Source organism: Protopterus annectens, chromosome 6.part0 (assembly GCF_019279795.1).
Source record: "Protopterus annectens isolate FY-2018-M chromosome 6.part0, PAN1.0, whole genome shotgun sequence".
Taxonomy (NCBI): Eukaryota; Metazoa; Chordata; order Ceratodontiformes; family Protopteridae; genus Protopterus; species Protopterus annectens.
The window spans coordinates 598,899,431-598,916,834 of NC_056737.1; the positions used below are offsets into that span (position 1 = coordinate 598,899,431).

General features: G+C 41.7%; 1 protein-coding gene across 1 annotated transcript in view; it reads right to left on the bottom strand.

The window, feature by feature from the left end:
• Window positions 1-17,404, bottom strand: part of LOC122804426 (ubiquitin-like protein FUBI) — a 398,529-nt gene that overhangs the window by 311,047 nt on the left and 70,078 nt on the right. Inside the window, exon 2 of the mRNA XM_044074270.1 lies at window positions 1,521-1,602. Within this exon, the coding sequence (XP_043930205.1) occupies window positions 1,521-1,595 (75 nt within the window). The 5' untranslated portion in view covers window positions 1,596-1,602. The remainder of the gene's footprint in view (window positions 1-1,520; window positions 1,603-17,404) is intronic.

The following is a 17,404-nucleotide window of genomic DNA, read 5'->3' on the forward strand; positions in this document are numbered from 1 at the left end:
GTGCACAAGGGGATGTCACATATATGGCTCCAAGTAGTAAAGTCTAGGAGATTTAGAATTTGCTTGGAGTGTTTGCATAAGTACATCTAAGAGATTAGTACAAGCCTCAAAATCTCAAGCCGTTGACGTATGCATACGGCAAAGCTCCGACCTGCTAATGCATACGGCAAAGCTCCGACCTGCTACTGCATACGGCAAAGCTCCGACCTGCTACTGCATACGGCAAAGCTCCGACCTGCTACTGCATACGGCAAAGCTCCGACCTGCTACTGCATACGGCAAAGCTCCGACCTGCTACTGCATACGGCAAAGCTCCGACCTGCTACTGCATACGGCAAAGCTCCGACCTGCTAATGCATACGGCAAAGCTCCGACCTGCTAATGCATACGGCAAAGCTCCGACCTGCTAATGCATACGGCAAAGCTCCGACCTGCTAATGCATACGGCAAAGCTCCGACCTGCTAATGCATACTTCAGGGAAATTGCTTACTAAGGTAAACTGTGTGTAACCAGATAGATAGTCAGGAAACATACAAAAATAAGCAGAGAATGGGGAAGAGACTGCTTAAAATGATCCTCTAGATAGCAATGCTTTCTCATGACTAGCAATTTATAATTTTTGCTTGGAAGCACTTGCATAAGTATTTTTAAACCAAAGCAGACTAAAGAATTTGTCTGCTGGTAGAAGGCAAATATTGTGCAGTGCGATCTAGAAGAAAGAGGTAAGGGGGAAACATATGCTTTAGTAGTATAATGAGTTGGCAGACAAATTCCTTGCAGAGTACTCTGTCAGAAATAATGGGGGAGCAAATTGTGCAACTCGAGAAGATTCTTTTTAGCAGAGACACAGGATTTGGATTGCTTAGACATAGTAAGGCCTTGTAAAGTTAAAATCTGGTGCCTGCAAATAAAAGCAATCCCTAGAAAATGGAAACAATATTCAGTTCGATTAGATTTAGATAAACTGAAATAGGATCTCTGGAAGAACAAGAAGAAATTACATAAAAAATGGAAAGTGGTAATTGGGAGCATTTCCTGGGAGTGTAAAGAGTTGACAGGATTTAATTCCCTGCAGAGTACTCAATCAGAAATAATGGGCGAGCAAACTGTTCACTATGGAAATATTTTTTTTGTGAGCTGTGATCCAGAACCGAATCTTATAGCCATAGTAAGGCTATCCTGACCAATTCTAGTGGCTGCCAAAAAAGCAGTTACTAGAAAATTAAAGTCTATCCAACTGTACTTGAAAGTTGCGAATATAGCAACATAAATCAGTAGGATCTTTAGAAAAGGGGAGGAGCAAGTTAGAAAAAATAGGAATTGAGTGAACAATACATGCAGAATAGTGTTCTGGAGGAGGAATTAAGTTTAAGAGGCGGCAGGAAATAAGCCATTTATTTAATTTAATGGACCGAGTGTAAAACTTGTACAACAGGAAACATATGATTTGTCTTTTATAAGTGTATGTTTGCCTACATCTTGTGCGATTGTTTTTTAAAAAAAAAAAAAATTAACATACCTTAATATCCAGGACAGTCTCCTGGCCAGTAATATTTAAAACATGCCCATTTTGTGCTCGCACGAGGAGTTGCATGGTGACTCTACAAAAAAAAAAAAAAAACACATTAGTCTAGTTTACTTACAGAACCAGTTCCATATCAATCTACTGATAATATCTATGATTACCTCAGGACTTAAATCCTTTGAGGGACAGTCAAAATTAGCAGTTACAAAGATGCGACACCAGCTTTGCCTTAACAGAACTGCTTTGCTATGGCTCACATTAAAGTCTGCAATGGCTGCATGCCATGTGTTAAGACGAGATGCTGACCATCAAGATACTGGAGAGCAAGGCCATTTTAGCCACTATTACACCACAATGTGGACAAGAGATTAAAGTACATATACTCTTGCATTTACAGCTGCTGCCACCACCACCCACACGATCAACTTAGAAAAGTTAGTAATACCTTTATAAATGCTCTAGCCTAATGAAAGCTGTTGGGATAACAAACACAAGTTTTGCAAAATACTGGCATCTTTCTTGTTCACCCATGACAAGCTCCCTATTCTCATATGAGCAATACTCCAGCTTAGAAGATACAAGAGCTTCCAGGCCAAAGAGAAGGATCCTTAAAGAACTCCCATGTCTCTTCTCTCCGCTTGATGTTAAGAGATGAAGAGAAAACAAATACCTGCAATCTACTTGGTTATACTCTGCATGGATTAGTAAACGGGATGCTTCATGAGGCAGTCTGAGCCTTAAAAAATAATTTTATAAGAGATGTACCCCATGCTCAGGAAAGTGAAACCTACCTCGTAGAAGATGGTCCAAAACCAGTCCTTTAAAGGAGTGTCTATAAAAATTCATTGTCCTGTACCTCAAATCAAGGTGTTAAAATTATTCATTTCAAATGCAGGACAGTTGCATTTATCCTTCAGAAAATGCAAAACAAATCTTGTTAATCTTTTTACGGGTGTCATGCATATTTTAAGGCTCCCAGATGCCAGATCTTTGCCACAGATCCACCCCTACTTAATTTCTAGCACAAGGAACTGACCTGAGCATAATACCATTAACAATAGCACAACAAATACAACTATTACTTGCAAGGGTGTTTTCAGAATAAATGTCACTGTATGTAACTTGGCAATGTTATGACTTGCAGAAAATTGTGAAGGAATGCTGTAAAGGCCAGTGTAAAATTCTTAGACTACCTAGATTTTGTCTTGGGATTAAAGCTTGTCCTTTGTTCCACTAATGAGCACCATACAGTAAAAGCTAGATTTTTTTCAACAACCTAAATGCCCAAGAGTGCTTTTTCACCATAAAGGAGCACTGTCAAATTTGGCAACTACTTCAACTAAAATGGTGCTTAGATGGTATGGGATGGAAAAGATGCACTTGCCTAGGGCTCTGTACCTATAGTAGCACTTGTGCAGGAAGAGTCCAAAAATCACCCAATACAAGTAGGTGTCAAGAACACTAAGGACAAAGGCCTGAAGACATCTTTAGTGTAATCCCAATAAGCACATCGTACTCCAGTGGTGTCTACTACTAAAAACAAGTGACAATTCCAGTTCTGGGCAGCCATGTAGAGACAGAAAACCCCGACATGGGCTTAAGTTAGTGAGCCGGGTGCTGGAAGAGCTGGTAAGAGGGATGAGGCAAAGCATACAAACTTTTGTCGTGAGACAGAATCTTTATGTTCAGGGTACAATTGCCATGTTACAGTTCCACACTAGGAACAAGACGGAGAAGCTTCCTTAGTGTGGGTGTGTGTTTGGGAAGGAAGCATGGCCTTCTGAGGCATCAGATCACTCATGGTGTAAGAGGCACACCCTCAGAGACATTGGACAAACTTGGTCGTTCCCACCAAATCCAGACTTGAAAGTTGAAAAATCCCACTCAGCAGAAGGCAACTCAACTCTGCCAAATACTGGCCCCAGATGTGACTGGAACCAGCGGGCCAAGTTTCTCATTTAAAAAGAAAAACTGGGAGATGTGGGTGGACAGAGGGCAGAGCAAAACATTTTTACAATGATCAGTGTGCTACATTGTACTTTTGCACCATCATTTCCACAGTTCAAACCAAGTACTGTTACAGGTAAAGTGAAAACTTCAGTAAAACACTTCACACCATAAGGAAGGCTCTCAAGATTTGTGTTGACACTGGCTCAAGGTGAAATGTGCAGCTTGTGGATGACCTCTGGCAACATACACTAAACCAGCTATGATACAGACTGTAGACTATTCCACTGTATTTAAGAATGGATGTTACCATAAGTTGAGGAAGGTCATGTTAGAGTTTTCCAGAACACTAGGTATTTAAATGGCTGAATTTGCCTGGTCTCATTCTAGGCCTTCCCTAATGAGTCGGAAGTACAGATCATGGTGTCAAAAAAGTGACAGAAAAACATCCAATCTAATACTTTCAAAAACACAGGACAGTGTTATTTTTGCAGTGGGATCTACAATGACTGTGCAATGGTTGTGTACAGAAAAGTATTTTTCTGTACTTTGGCTGTAGAAAGCAGATGTTATTTTTAATTAAAATGTAAAAAAATAATCTATTTTTGACAGATTAAAAATCTATACGGTCCTTCCATTTAAATTTCACAAAATCTCAATCCCTAAAACCTTGCATTCTGGAACCTGCTTTCAGAATATATTTTTTTTAATGATAAACTGCAGAACCATTGCTTTTCTATTTCACCCGACAGCAGGTCACTTTAGTACAGTACCCACAAAAGCCATCATCTCTGAAGACACAGCCATTAGAAAACTGAAGCCTCTGGATTAAATTTAAACTGCTTTAATCTCTACTACTGAGGCTTACAGGACAGAGCAAACATTTTCTTACTGATGAGAGAATGGTCGATGACTTGGACACTGCCTCAGGATGCATATAACAACCACACCATACACATGGAGAAAATTGCCACAGCCATGTATTTATTATGCCAATCAGGATGAATTGTGCATCTAATCAGGGGGCAAATTCTAAAAGTCAGTTGCAACTTCAGTTTGATAACCAGGTCAACAGACCCTTTTCAACCATGACCTGGACACAGTGGTGTAAGACAAGTTATAGACTAAACCCACAGGTGTACATAGTACAGTAACAGAGAATAGATTTTATGTCATCTGCCATCATAGCTAAAATAAATGGCAACTGAAAGGCAGGTGTGCACATATAGTCCCTGTAAAATGTCTGAAAGGACATGCACAACCTACAGGACACCACACTGTGGCTCAGTCAGCCCCCCCACCCCAAGCCAGGCACATGCATTGCAATTTAGCCTTCCAAGCCTGCCCTTACACCTCAGGAGGGTGGCTTCTCTGGTAAGTAACCCCCCCCCCTCACCAAGCACATCTGCCAGCCCTTAAATTTCTTTCAGACTATTCACAAATAACTGGGTTCGCAAATGATAGATTAATCCCCATCATTCCTGTAGTATTCTGGTGAATTGATAATTAGGATGACATACCATCCACCCAGTTTACTACCAAAGGAATATTGGTAACAGTTTTAACCTTGTCAGACAATAGTCTGACTTGTTTCAACCATAACCTTAGGAGTCTCTTCTGAATTAGTGACATCATCCACCCCCTCATAGGCAGTACAATTCCAACTGGTTCTGTTCTGGGAGTAATTCCCCAGTCAGCTGCCAGCAAGTGCCTCCACAGCATTCCTTTCCTTCCCACCACTGAACCTCAATTTTTTTTTTTTTTTACTCCAAGGACTTCTCCCCCCACCTACATTTTCTAGACAGGATATAATTAAATGCCTAGGATCCACACCTCCATCGCCTTTTGAAACCTGCAAAAAGAACCCAATTAGTGCCACTGTGCTTTATTTTTTGTATACCTGTAAGTCAACCCAAAACGCATCAAATCTGCTGGTAATGCTCCTTTTGCATAGCATACAATGCAGCCCCATTCTAAACAGATGCCATAAGCTTGCAGCAATTCAGACCCCAATCTCTTGCAGGGCTGCCCCGAACTGGTTAGGTAAGGGGTTTTTATCCCCTTAACACAAAAATGGAAAAAAAAAAAAAAAATATCACCACTTGGATGCTGCACTCCTATCCAGAAAGGACTACAGAATGTTGAATATGTCATCCACAACATCCTTAGCTCAGTCTGAACTACATTCTTAGAGCAAAATGCTCAGCCAAACAGGCTGACACTCATCTGCTCTCCATTCCTGCCCATCCTACATGCATCTCTGACTGAATACTTGAACAGTACTATTGTGTCCTCTGGTACTAACTGAATGCTAACATACATGTCCCTGCACAGCTGACACTCCGTTTTCCTTCAAAACAGAAAATGCAACTTTAGCAGCTGTGATACTAGCAATGGCCACTGTGCTTTCTACCCTTCATCTGCCCTCAATTTCACAAAAATGAAGGTTACATTTCTTAGGTGCTAGTTTCTGGATACAGTATTTTCTCCATACTCCACATCAGTTTCATGAAATAGAAATATGCTCCTCCTCAAATACTGTTCTGCACCTACTTCAATACAAGCAGTCTCCCTATATTCCCCATATCTTTTAGAAGTTTGCAACCCATGGAAGCTACCTCACCGATGAAACAGACCTAAAATAGACAGTCAGGGATTTCAGGACTTTTACATAGACTCATGTTGGTCAAAACACAGGTTAACAAGTTGGTTAAAAAAAAAAAAACACAACAACACACACACACCTCACTCAACTTACAATTAAGGTCATGGCATCTAGGACCAGAAAGTTGTGACACTGCACTCCACCCTTAGATCATGGAGTACCATAGCCTCTGTTACATGCCTGACCAGCAAGTGGAATTGCAGAGGTTCCTCACAAAAATACATAGCATAAACAACGTCCTATGCAAATCGCCTCAAAACCCGCTCTCTACTTTTGGTCCCCTACAGACTGCTGAGGAAATGCCTAGCATACAAGACATTCTTGGATACCACTCTGATGGACCTTTCGTATATCCACAAAACTACTAGGATCTAAGAATTTAATCTTTGCTTGCAACTTTAAACGGGACATGCTGGAGGGACAGATGAGCATCTCAGACAATCCTCATTGTGTGGAACAGGCCTCCCACCCAGTTGGAGCATAGTCCTTCTCAAACCCTATTCAAGTGCAACCTGGACCAGTGGATGGGAAATCAAATTCATTATAGTAACACTTGTCTCTAATGGACAAAGGCAGCAGTTACATTGCTCCCCAATGTACACCCTTTAAAATAACCTTTAAGGGATAAGAACTTGGATACATTTGGGTTGCATGGCTAGGCTTATGAAGGCCCCAGTAGTCACTAGCCTAGTATACAAATGAACCTAATCCCCCCAAAGTGATACTTCAGGAGGGGCCATCTACCCCCATGTTGTCAAAAAAGTACTTGTCCTGCCAATATGCAACTGTGCACCACCGTAGTCAGTGGGAAGAATTCCGGTTTCATAATGTCTGGATACCCTTTCCCCAAACCTGTATACACTGTTCTACAAATGCCTCCTATTGGATCTGTTAACACTCCCTGTTGGATGTTCTTAGTTGGATGTTCTTAATTGCCAGAGAACACCCCATTATATCCCCTCAGGAACTCTTGCTGTACTTCCTGCCTGCATTTCTGCTCAAAATTCTTGCTCTGTGGTATGGTTTTATACATCCCCACCTCTTCGCAGCCAACCTCCGCATTAAAGGACCTTTCCACAGGGAGAAACCTACATGCAAGCTCATTATGAGCTCCACCTTCTGTGCTGCCTGCAATGCCTCTGCTAATTTCATAACTTTGGCCTGAGGTAACGTCTCCTACCATAAAATCCATTTCAAGGCCCAAAGATGCTCTGCACTCATTTGGCCCATTTTTTTTTTCTACTAAGGGTACCTGAAAAATTGCATCCATTGTCCTTAATTTTTGCAATCCTAACCTAGGTCTTTTGAAATTCCCTGTGCTACGAACAAGTAAAATATTGTTTAACCTTCCACCTCTTGTATCCTCGGCACACCATTCTAGAATGGAGCAAGTTTCGTAAATATTGCACTAGCCACTGCACATTCCATTTTTGTGCAAACATAGTATTCTCCATCCACTCTGAATCTCAACAGCTCGTAGCTTATTTCCCTAATGAACAAGCAGCCTGACTATCTCCCTTATTCATAAGTGCCCCTTTTCAGTCTGTAGCTACCAAGCTCAAGGCTCTGTTAAATGAGACAAGGGCTAGCTTGCAGCAGGGCATCATTAACTGAGGCCCCTTTAGAAAAGCAGGAGTGGAATGAGCCAAGTTCTCCTGCTGTCTTTAGGACTAAACCAAAGGGAACACCCTCAGATTAGAAATGGTCTCAAATTATTAGATTCATAAGTAGCAGAAAGTATTCTAAGAATCAAGCCAACACAGAAAGGAGATTCTGCCACTAGGGATGAACACAATTAGGGAAGACAGACAATAGGGAGCTGCAATTTATTGAAGAAAACTGGCAAAGTAACCAAGGTATTGGGGAAAAAAACTAGAGGGAAAAGTAACAATAGGAAGACTCCAAGAATCTGGACAGCAAGTTAAAGAAATCCATCCTTGATAGGGAAGGCAGAGTATAGGCAGAGAAAAATATGGGGATCCCAAATGAAAGGCCAGCACTGGTAGAGTTTCTAGTAGAATCTTGAACAGAAGTTGCTGTTAAGAAAGAATTAGAACATATACAATATTGCACAACTATAAAAATCAGAGAAGGTTAGTAAGGATTGGGAAGAGCCTGAATAAGCAATTCATAAACAGTGTGTGTGTGTGTGTGGGGGGGGGGTATGTAGGTCTCCCAAACATGCAATAAAGTCCAGAAAATTTAGGATCTTTACTTGGAAGTGTTTACATAGGTATTTTTATAGCCCAAGTAGACTCAATTTTACTCTGGTAGACAGCAAATGTCGGAGGTATAACAGGGAAAAAGAGGCAACTGGGAACATTTTCTGGGAGTACGAGTTGGCAGTTCTTAAAAGATTTCCCTGCAGACTGCTAAGTCAGAGATGGTGTGAAAATCGGTGCAACTAAGGACATTTTGAGTTACAATAGAGAACAGGAATTGTTTAGACACAGTAAGGCCTTGCAGAGTCCAATTAGGATGGCTGCCAAAAAAGCAATTACTAGAAAATGGAAATCCATCCAAGGCAACTTTACTAGTAGTGAAGATAGTAACTGATAAAAGTGAAACTGGGATCTTTAGAAAAGGGCAGGAGCAAATTGCATAGGAAAAAAAATCAGAACTGAGGAGAGGTTTAAAAGGCAGGAATTGAATGAGCTATGCAATGGTTGACAGACTATGGATATTTTATAAGATCTATAATATTTGCAGCTACCAGTTGCGTTGGTATGGTTGGCAACCAAAACTGTCGGTATGGTTTATTTTTGTTTACATAAATGTAAGACTGTCACAATTTCAATTTTTTTTTTTTTAAACAAGAAACATTAAATGGTCTCCTGAAGATGCCCTTCTCAATGCACTTTTCTTCATCTTAAGTTCTCTGCCTTAAATCCTACTTTGCCTTTTACACGGAATTCCAAACTCTCTACACTCCCTTTCCAGTGCTGCTGCCCCCTTTAACTGGATGACTGCCAGTCTCCAAATGTTTCTGGCTCCCCTCACATTCACCCAGGATGTGGTGGCACAAGCTCCAAGAGGAGGAAAAACAGTAGCACTGGCACCAAATATACTCAGGACTCACCCCCCCCCCCAAAAAAAAGATGAAAGTTACTGTTGGGGGGGGGGGGTGGAATACAACTATCAAAAAGACCACTATATACAGAAAAAAAGGGAACGGAGATACTGGCTAGTACAACAGGGAGGACATCCAACATCTTATGGAAAGTTTCACATCTGGAGTATGTTAATCAGTATCACTGTTAAAGTAGCCCAGAGCTCTATGGGTAGCTTACCATAATTTATCCAGCCAGGGAGGAAGGATGGATTACAATCCAGGAGCCCATGGAGTATGGTTCTAGCAAAGTTTGTTCTGGACCTGAAGAAAACCAGTTTGTAATGTTTTGCATATGTACATACTGCGAATCAGTTGCCTATAATGCTTCTAGAATCCACCATTTCCAGCATGTGAAAGGTAATGTACCTTTATTCTGCCCTGAAGATTTACCATGTTGGAACAAAAAATATAGCAAGGGATAGCAATCTGAAAATAGTTGTTTTGAAACTGACTTTAATCAGTTGAGATAAAACAGCTGCCCAGTATTCCTAAAGGGATAAGTTCTGTCAAGATAAAACAGAAGTTGCCTGTGCATATCTACAATACAAAGAATCCTCCTTGATTTGTAGGTTCTGGATAGAAACATACATTAATGACTGTATTCAAAATGTTGAATTTCAGCTTTTCACTGTTAGAGTCGCCACAGTGGAACTCCAGTCCACTAATGATTGGCAGTAGATTTTCCCCGAACGCCAAGGTGTCAGCTCTACATCCAGCCTTCAATGAAGGCATGCCCATTTACGCACGTCTTTCAAATGCCATAAAACTCTGCAAAAAATGTTGGCACAAATGAGGATTTGTTCTTAAAGTAACCCTTTCTCTATGGAACACCAAAACAGGGTTCCCCCACCACAGTAGCTTGCAACCAATTATTGCTCCGACATCCAGAATAAAGTCTTCCGCATAAAGAATCAGCCCATTCATTCCTCCTATAGGGCAAGTCCTAGTCTGTCTTCCCAAACAGTGAGCAAAACAAGTCATGACACCATTTGTTTCCCCAGCCAAGTCAACCCGATGAGCTGGTTCAAAGGGAGATCTTTTCCAGCACAAGGTTAAGATCATGAGGGTGTCACCAGTTTTAGGTTGTCCAACAGGTAAACCCCCTTTCAAGAATTGCTTGACCAAAGACAGAAGAGAAAAATCCAAGGTCAGACATGCTGAAAAATGAACAAAGATGGATCAGAGAGAGCAAGTACTTAAAACCAGTGGTACATAATCCCAAACTGGATCCCAATTATTAAATGTGGCACCAACTAGAAAATCCACTAAAAGTATTTCTTAGTAGCAGACTTTAGTCTCCTATAGTATCTACTACATGTCCTCAGAAACAAGGTGCCTAAAAAAGGTACCAAAATGAATTACCCAGAGTTCCCTGTACTTGTTTCAGACAGGTGTATCAAAAATTCCTGGTCTTGTCTGAGTAGAGCCAATCTGTGTGGAAGTTTGTGGTAAGTGTCCTTGGTCAATGCTACAAGACAAGAACCATGTTGCCTTATCCAGAAGGGAGCCATCACAATGATCTTTGAAGAGTCCTTTTTAATCTTCAGAAAGGCCATGGAAAATCAGCAGAAAAGCTAAAACATTCCCATCCAAGGGAATGCAAAAAGCATCCCTTTTCCATGCTTCCTGCAAAGCATTTCAAAATTTGTCCTTCAGTTTTGAAAGAAGGCAAATGGATCCAATTGATGTGTTCTCCCCACAAATGGATGAAACCCTGGATCACCTCATTCAATTTCCTTTGTTTGAGGGTCTGTCCTTGCCTGCTCAGCTTGTCTGCCACTATATTTTGCTCTGATGGAATGCAGGAATCCTGCAGGATTACACAATTCTACAGAGCATCCACCCAAGCCATCATAGTCAGCCTGCACAGAAGGTAAGGCCTGGTACCCCTTTGTTTATGTATCACATCACTGTGGTATTGTCTGTAGTCACCAGCCGAGGACCCGGTGGCCACAGATGGAGAACAGCATGGATCACAGCAAACATCTCAGATATATACATTGGTGTGTTTTGCTCTCAAGATCCTTCATTTTTACCCCACAGAAACAGCATATCCACAGAAAATTTAGAGTCAAACAATTTGAGCAGGGATTGTGAGAGAACAAGAAGCCTGGATTCAAGGAAATTCTGCTCTTCCACAAAACCAAAGATCAAGATGTAAAATTTCAGAGATGCTCTGGTTGAAGTTTGAGAGACTGAACTCAGGAAAACTTCCAGATACAACTCCCCTTTCTCCTCAGTCAAGAGTTTTTAGGAAACAGTCCAGAACGCATCCTTGACCAGCTATCCTGTGAGAAAGCTGTTTCGAACCCATGTAAGGGACTTCTGCAAAGAAAGATGAGTAATCTATATAAAAGATATGTGAATGTCCTGCAGTCTGCAATGAACTACCACTGGAGCTAGACACTTTTGTAAACACCTTGGAGCTGTAGATAACCCTATGGGTCACATTAGTTCTCTGCATTACCCTAACAAAGAAAATGTGAGAAAACATCAGAACTCTATGGCAATGGGAATGTGATAAGTATCATTCAAGTCTAGAGTTACCAAAAAACTCTAGAGGAATGGCGTTAATAGGCTTTGTAAATTCAACATCTTGAACTTTAGATTTTTCAGAAGCAAGCTCTGAAAGGAGAGGTTGAGAAATTGACTCAAAGCATTTCAGTCTCCTCACAGGAAACTCAATACTTCTCTTGGATTCTGGGGAATGGGTTGTAGGGCTTCAAAGGAAAACATACAATTAAAGATGAAAGGCAACAGGTCCGATTTTGATGAAGAGCAGCACTCTGAATAGAGGGCAGGTTTTCCCAGTGCCATGTATAACCCTCCTGGACTACTTTCAGGACCATTGGCCTAAAAAACAATTGCAGCCAAAGGCGAACATTGAGAATCAATCAGTTAATGGGACATATTTGAAAACATTGCCAGGGGGTAATGTTGGAATAGTCATTCTGAAGTGAAGTGGAGGCCTGTCCCTTTTTCTGAAAGTATCACTGATTAGATCCATCCTGCCACTGAGCCCCACTTGCCAGAAGCAGGTCGAGGTTGCTTATTTTGCTTTTTGAAAAATAAATCAGGGTTTTGGTAGAATTAGAGAAAAAAAAAAAACTGAAAAATCTTCGTAACTAGAACAGAAGGAATAAACAAAACCTCCTTAACTAGAGGAGAATTCACAGCAAAATGAAAATTCCTCTAAAGAATAGGCTGAAGAATTGCTCTCCAAAACAGAGGAAGCCCAGTTTCTATCCACATCAGAATCAATCTGTGGAACTTTAAGAATACATTTCAAAACCTGCAATAAGTCCTTAGCCAAGTAATTAATCTTTAACAGAAATACTGCTTTCACAGTAACAGTCTAATGTTCTTGACCCCCCCCCCCCCCGAGGGGGATCCCTAGACGAAGACCAACTGAAAGATGGCATTTCAAACTAGGAAACTGGTCTCCTACCCTGGCCACCCTAGGAAGAACCTCCCAGAGAAACAATTATGACCAAAGAAAGTGGTTCCCCCATGCCTGAAACAGCCAGAGGATGCAGCTAAACCCTGGTCCATGGTGGTAGGAAGTACACCGGAGGGTCTCAGGCAAATTAGCAAATGGTCAGAATAAAAAAGCAGTGGCCACTGCAAAGTCATCAACAATAGCTGATACAATAAGAGTAGGCAAGGGCACCTTAGTAGTGTTTCCTTTTAGCTGCAAAACTGTAGGACAGTAGGGGGAATGTACCTTGCTGCTAGGATAGAAGCCTATTCACTACTAAGTGTAGTAGAAGGAAAGTACTCAATGTTTAGAAGCACTGAGTACTTCCAACAGCAGTCCCAATAACAAGTGTGCAAAAAGTACACTTTTGGCCCCAAACATTAGGAAAGGCAAGCAGTCAAAAGCATGCACAAAACACCAAGCACAACTGTGTTCCCTTACAAACATCCAAGACCTTCAGCTAAAACCACAAAGTACAAAAGCGGCACATTTTACCACCAAAAGTGCCCAAAACAGATTAGTCCCAGCTAAAAATATCCTGCACAATGAAGTTTGCAGAAGTTCCCAGTAAAAAGTACCAAGTACATACACAAATGCCAGTACAGAATGGAAAATCAGAGCAGAGAGTCAATACTGTGAAGGGACACACTAACACAGCAAGTACAGAGTACTTTGAGACACCCAGGCTGTTATCTTCCACTGGGGCTCATGCCACAGCAACCTGGGTGCACTTGCGAAGGGGAGCCAGAGTCTAGCCATATACCTAGACAGGATGCAACCCATATAGCTTTAGGCTACTGCAGTGATACTAATGAACATCCACACATCTAGCAATAATTTGTACAGACTACTACTCAGACTGGATATTATGTACATTCAGCAACACACATGTAGCTTAGTAGGTGAGAACACCATTTCTCAACCTTTAAAAGATGCATATTTAAAAACACATGGGACAGCCAACAAGGTTTTTTTTTTGTTAATCACCAGTCATACGCAGCTTGACAAAAACGTTTTTTTAGTCTCTTAAAGTATACAACCCCTTCCTTTCAAATTCAGTGAAAGGTACATTTATAAGGGCAGGATGAAAAAGTACTCAACCCTCCAGTCGCCCCCAAGCAAGAGGTTTTACACAGTATGCTTTTTAAACACATGCACACAATTCTGCATCACCTCCACATCCAATCGGCCTGTGGAATCTCCAAGGAAAAGGTCCTCTGGTTCATTAATCCCTGCATTTCACTAGACAAACCATATAGTACCAGATCAGCTACTACTGTCTCACGCCTTCTGGAGAAAATCCAGTAGGGAAATGAAAACTCTAATTCAGAGACTAGAAAGGTTACCTTGTTCCCCTTACATTTTATAAGTACCACAAGACTGCAAACACACATTCTGCACTTTAACAGGCATGAAGCTCAAATCTCTGGCTTCAATGCCCAACTGCAATACTCTGATCCCGAAAATCAGAAACTTCCCACAGTTCTGCTTCAGTACTCCTATTAGCTCATTTACCCCAGCCCTGCCTTACAACCCCTCCCCCAAAAAAAGCCATGACTCTCACCTTCCCCCCACATAGGTAACAGCCCAGGCAAAAACTGGGGGATGATTACACAAAGACCCAAACAATATGCATCAAACAAATTCTACTAGCTGTCGGCATGTGATTAAACATTATAACCCACAGTAATTGCCCCAAACTCTGGCTTGTGCCTAGGACTCCACACAATACCAAACATTTAGCTCTTATAAACTGAAGTGCAGTGCAGTCCAAACATCATTCACTTTACATTCTACAAACTAGCCCCCTCCAAATATTCATCCATTTGCATTTTAACATTGTTAATGTTTCTGTATAAAAAAATTCAGTAACTATATACACAAGTGTACACACCAATTAGTTATGTACATTAAATTCATTCAACATCCATAAAATGAAAGCTGTTGACAGTAATCCTGTGGAAAAAGAGCAAACAATCCACACAGAGCTCATAAAACACAACTAAGCCTACTAGGCCCAGTCCATTAAGGCCAAAAAGGGGAACATTCCAAATACTGCTTTATAAATCTTGAAAGCTGATTAAATTAAAAAAAAGACACTGACTTTACATCCTTCAGTAATGTGTGTTGCAAACTACCAATGTCTGGCATAATAAAATGCAGAAAGTACAGTTTTGTACCTACCATAAATGTAGATGTCCGAACAGGATAGCATCTGCAGTCATAACAAATGGGTTGTCCTGTCGTCAGGCAGCCCCTCGGTCGGCCGGATTCCAAAATCCGGGTCCGGCTGATGTCGCACTTCACCCGACGTCATCTCTGCTGGTCTTCGGGTATAAAGGCATCAGCCGACGCCATTTTCCTCAGCGTTTCTTGCCCCAGATGCCAGTTGCCCTCTTGGAAAGCTAAATTTTGGATAAATGCCAATGTTTCCAAAAAAGTAGAAGGCAAACAAAAAATAAGCATGTATGTACATATATACAAACAAATACAGCATAAGAGACTCCCCCCTAGCTAGCTATTAGGAGGGTAAATACCCTAGGAGTACCCCAGACGGGAAGGAGGGTGGGTAATCCTGACTGCAGATGCTATCCTGTTCGGACATCTACATTTATGGTAGGTACAAAACTGTACTATGTCCTTCAAGGATGCATCTGCAGTCATAACAAATGGGTAGAATACCATAGCCAAACTAGGGGTGGAGGAAGAAAAAATTATGGTGTAGTTAGGATCCCTTTCAGTACAGCAGTGGCAAACCCTGCTCGGGATCTAGAGTATAGAGGTAGATTATAATGCTTGGCAAATGTATGCACAGAGGTCCAAGTAGCCGCCTCAATAATGTCCTTGGTTGCCACTCCTCGTAAGAAAGCTGTGGTAGTGGCTGTTGCCCTTGTAGAATGAGGTCTCATGTTCTGTGGAATTGGTTTTCCATGGTAGGAGTAACAGAATCTTAAGCAAATTCCTATCCATTTAGAGATTGTCTGTTTGGAAATTGCTTTTCCTTCCCTTCCTGTTGCATAGGCTACTAAAAGCTGTTTTTCTGTTACCTTTGGTTCTGTCCAGGTAGTAGCGTAACTGTCTATGTACATCCAAGGTATGCAGCAGTCTTTCCCCCCTGTTCTGTGGGTTGGGAAAGAAGGTAGGTAGGTGGATTGCCTGGTTTAAAGACACTCTGGATACCACCTTAGGCATAAATGTAGGATTAGTTCTCATGGACACCCTATCTTGATGGAAGATTAGGAAGGATTGTACTGCCATTAAGGCCTGTAGTTCCGAAACCCTCCTTGCTGAAGTAATTGCCAGTAGGAAAGCAGTTTTCCATGATAGGTGTTGAAGATCTGCTGTTGCTGCTGGTTCAAATGGAGGGAGTGTTAGCACAAAGTTCAAGTTCCATGCTGGCAATGGTGGTTTCCTAGGAGGTTTTACATTCTTGATCCCTCTGAGGAACTGCCTGAGTAGAGGATGCGAAAAGACAGGTGGATCAAAGCTGTACTCTGCTGAAATAGCTGATGCATGTATCTTGATGGAGGAATAGGACAGGCCTGTATGTAGAAGCTCTGCCAAGTACTCCAGGATGTTAGCAATATCTATGTTAGACATCTTTTCCTCTTTCAGCACTCCAAATGACAAACCTTCCATTTTCCTGCATAGTTCCTTCTTGTTGAAGGTCTGCGTGCTTCAAGGATAATGTCTTTAACCCTTTGGGATAGGTCTGGGTTAGATGCTGCTATGTGATGTTCCAGGCAGTCAGTTGCAAGGTTTTTAGGTTTGGGTGCATGATGTTGTAGTTGTTCTGAGTTATCAAAGGCATCAGGGGTATTGACCACATTCTCCCCCGAGACATGCTCCTCAGCAATGGATACCAGTGTTGTCTTGGCCAATTCGGAGCTATCAGGATTATCCTTGGGCATTCCTCTCTGATTTTCAGTAGTACCTTGTGCATCAAAGGAAGAGGTGGAAATGCATATGCTGTCAGGCCTTTCCAACTGAAGGATAGAGAGTCCACCTTCCATGCAAGTGGGTGGTATGTCCTTGTGCAGAATTTTTTCAGCTGGTGATTGAGTGGGGATGCGAATAGGTCTATTTGTGGCATTCCCCATTTCTTTGTGATGGCCTTGAAGATGTCCGGGTGTAGCATCCATTCGTGAGCATCCGAGGTGGTTCTGCTTAATATGTCTGCTAGGATGTTTTCTTTTCCCGGCACAAATATTGCCTGTAACTGGATGTTGTAGCTCAGAGCCATATTCCAAAGGTCCAGAGTCATTCTGCATAGTGGGTATGAATGAGTGCCTCCCTGTTTGTTGATGTACCACATGACTGTGGTGTTGTCTGTCCTTATCATTAAATGGCCTTCTTTGAGGAATGGTCTGAATTTCTGGATTGCTAGTTTTACTGCCAGCATTTCTTTTTGGTTTATGTGCAGGTGCAGCTGATCTTGAGTCCACAATCCTTGTATGCATTTTTCCAACATGTGCGCCCCCCAGCCTAGGTCTGAGGCGTCTGTTGTGATGGTTTGGCTTGCTTGAAAGTTGTGGAAGGGTAAGCCTGGGTTTGACTGGCATGCTTGAGCCCACCATAGGAACTCCTGTTTCAGGCATGGGATTAGTGGGATTTCGGTTTCTAAGCTGTGCCTGTGTTGAGACCATAAATTCTTTAGGTACCACTGTAGCTTTCTC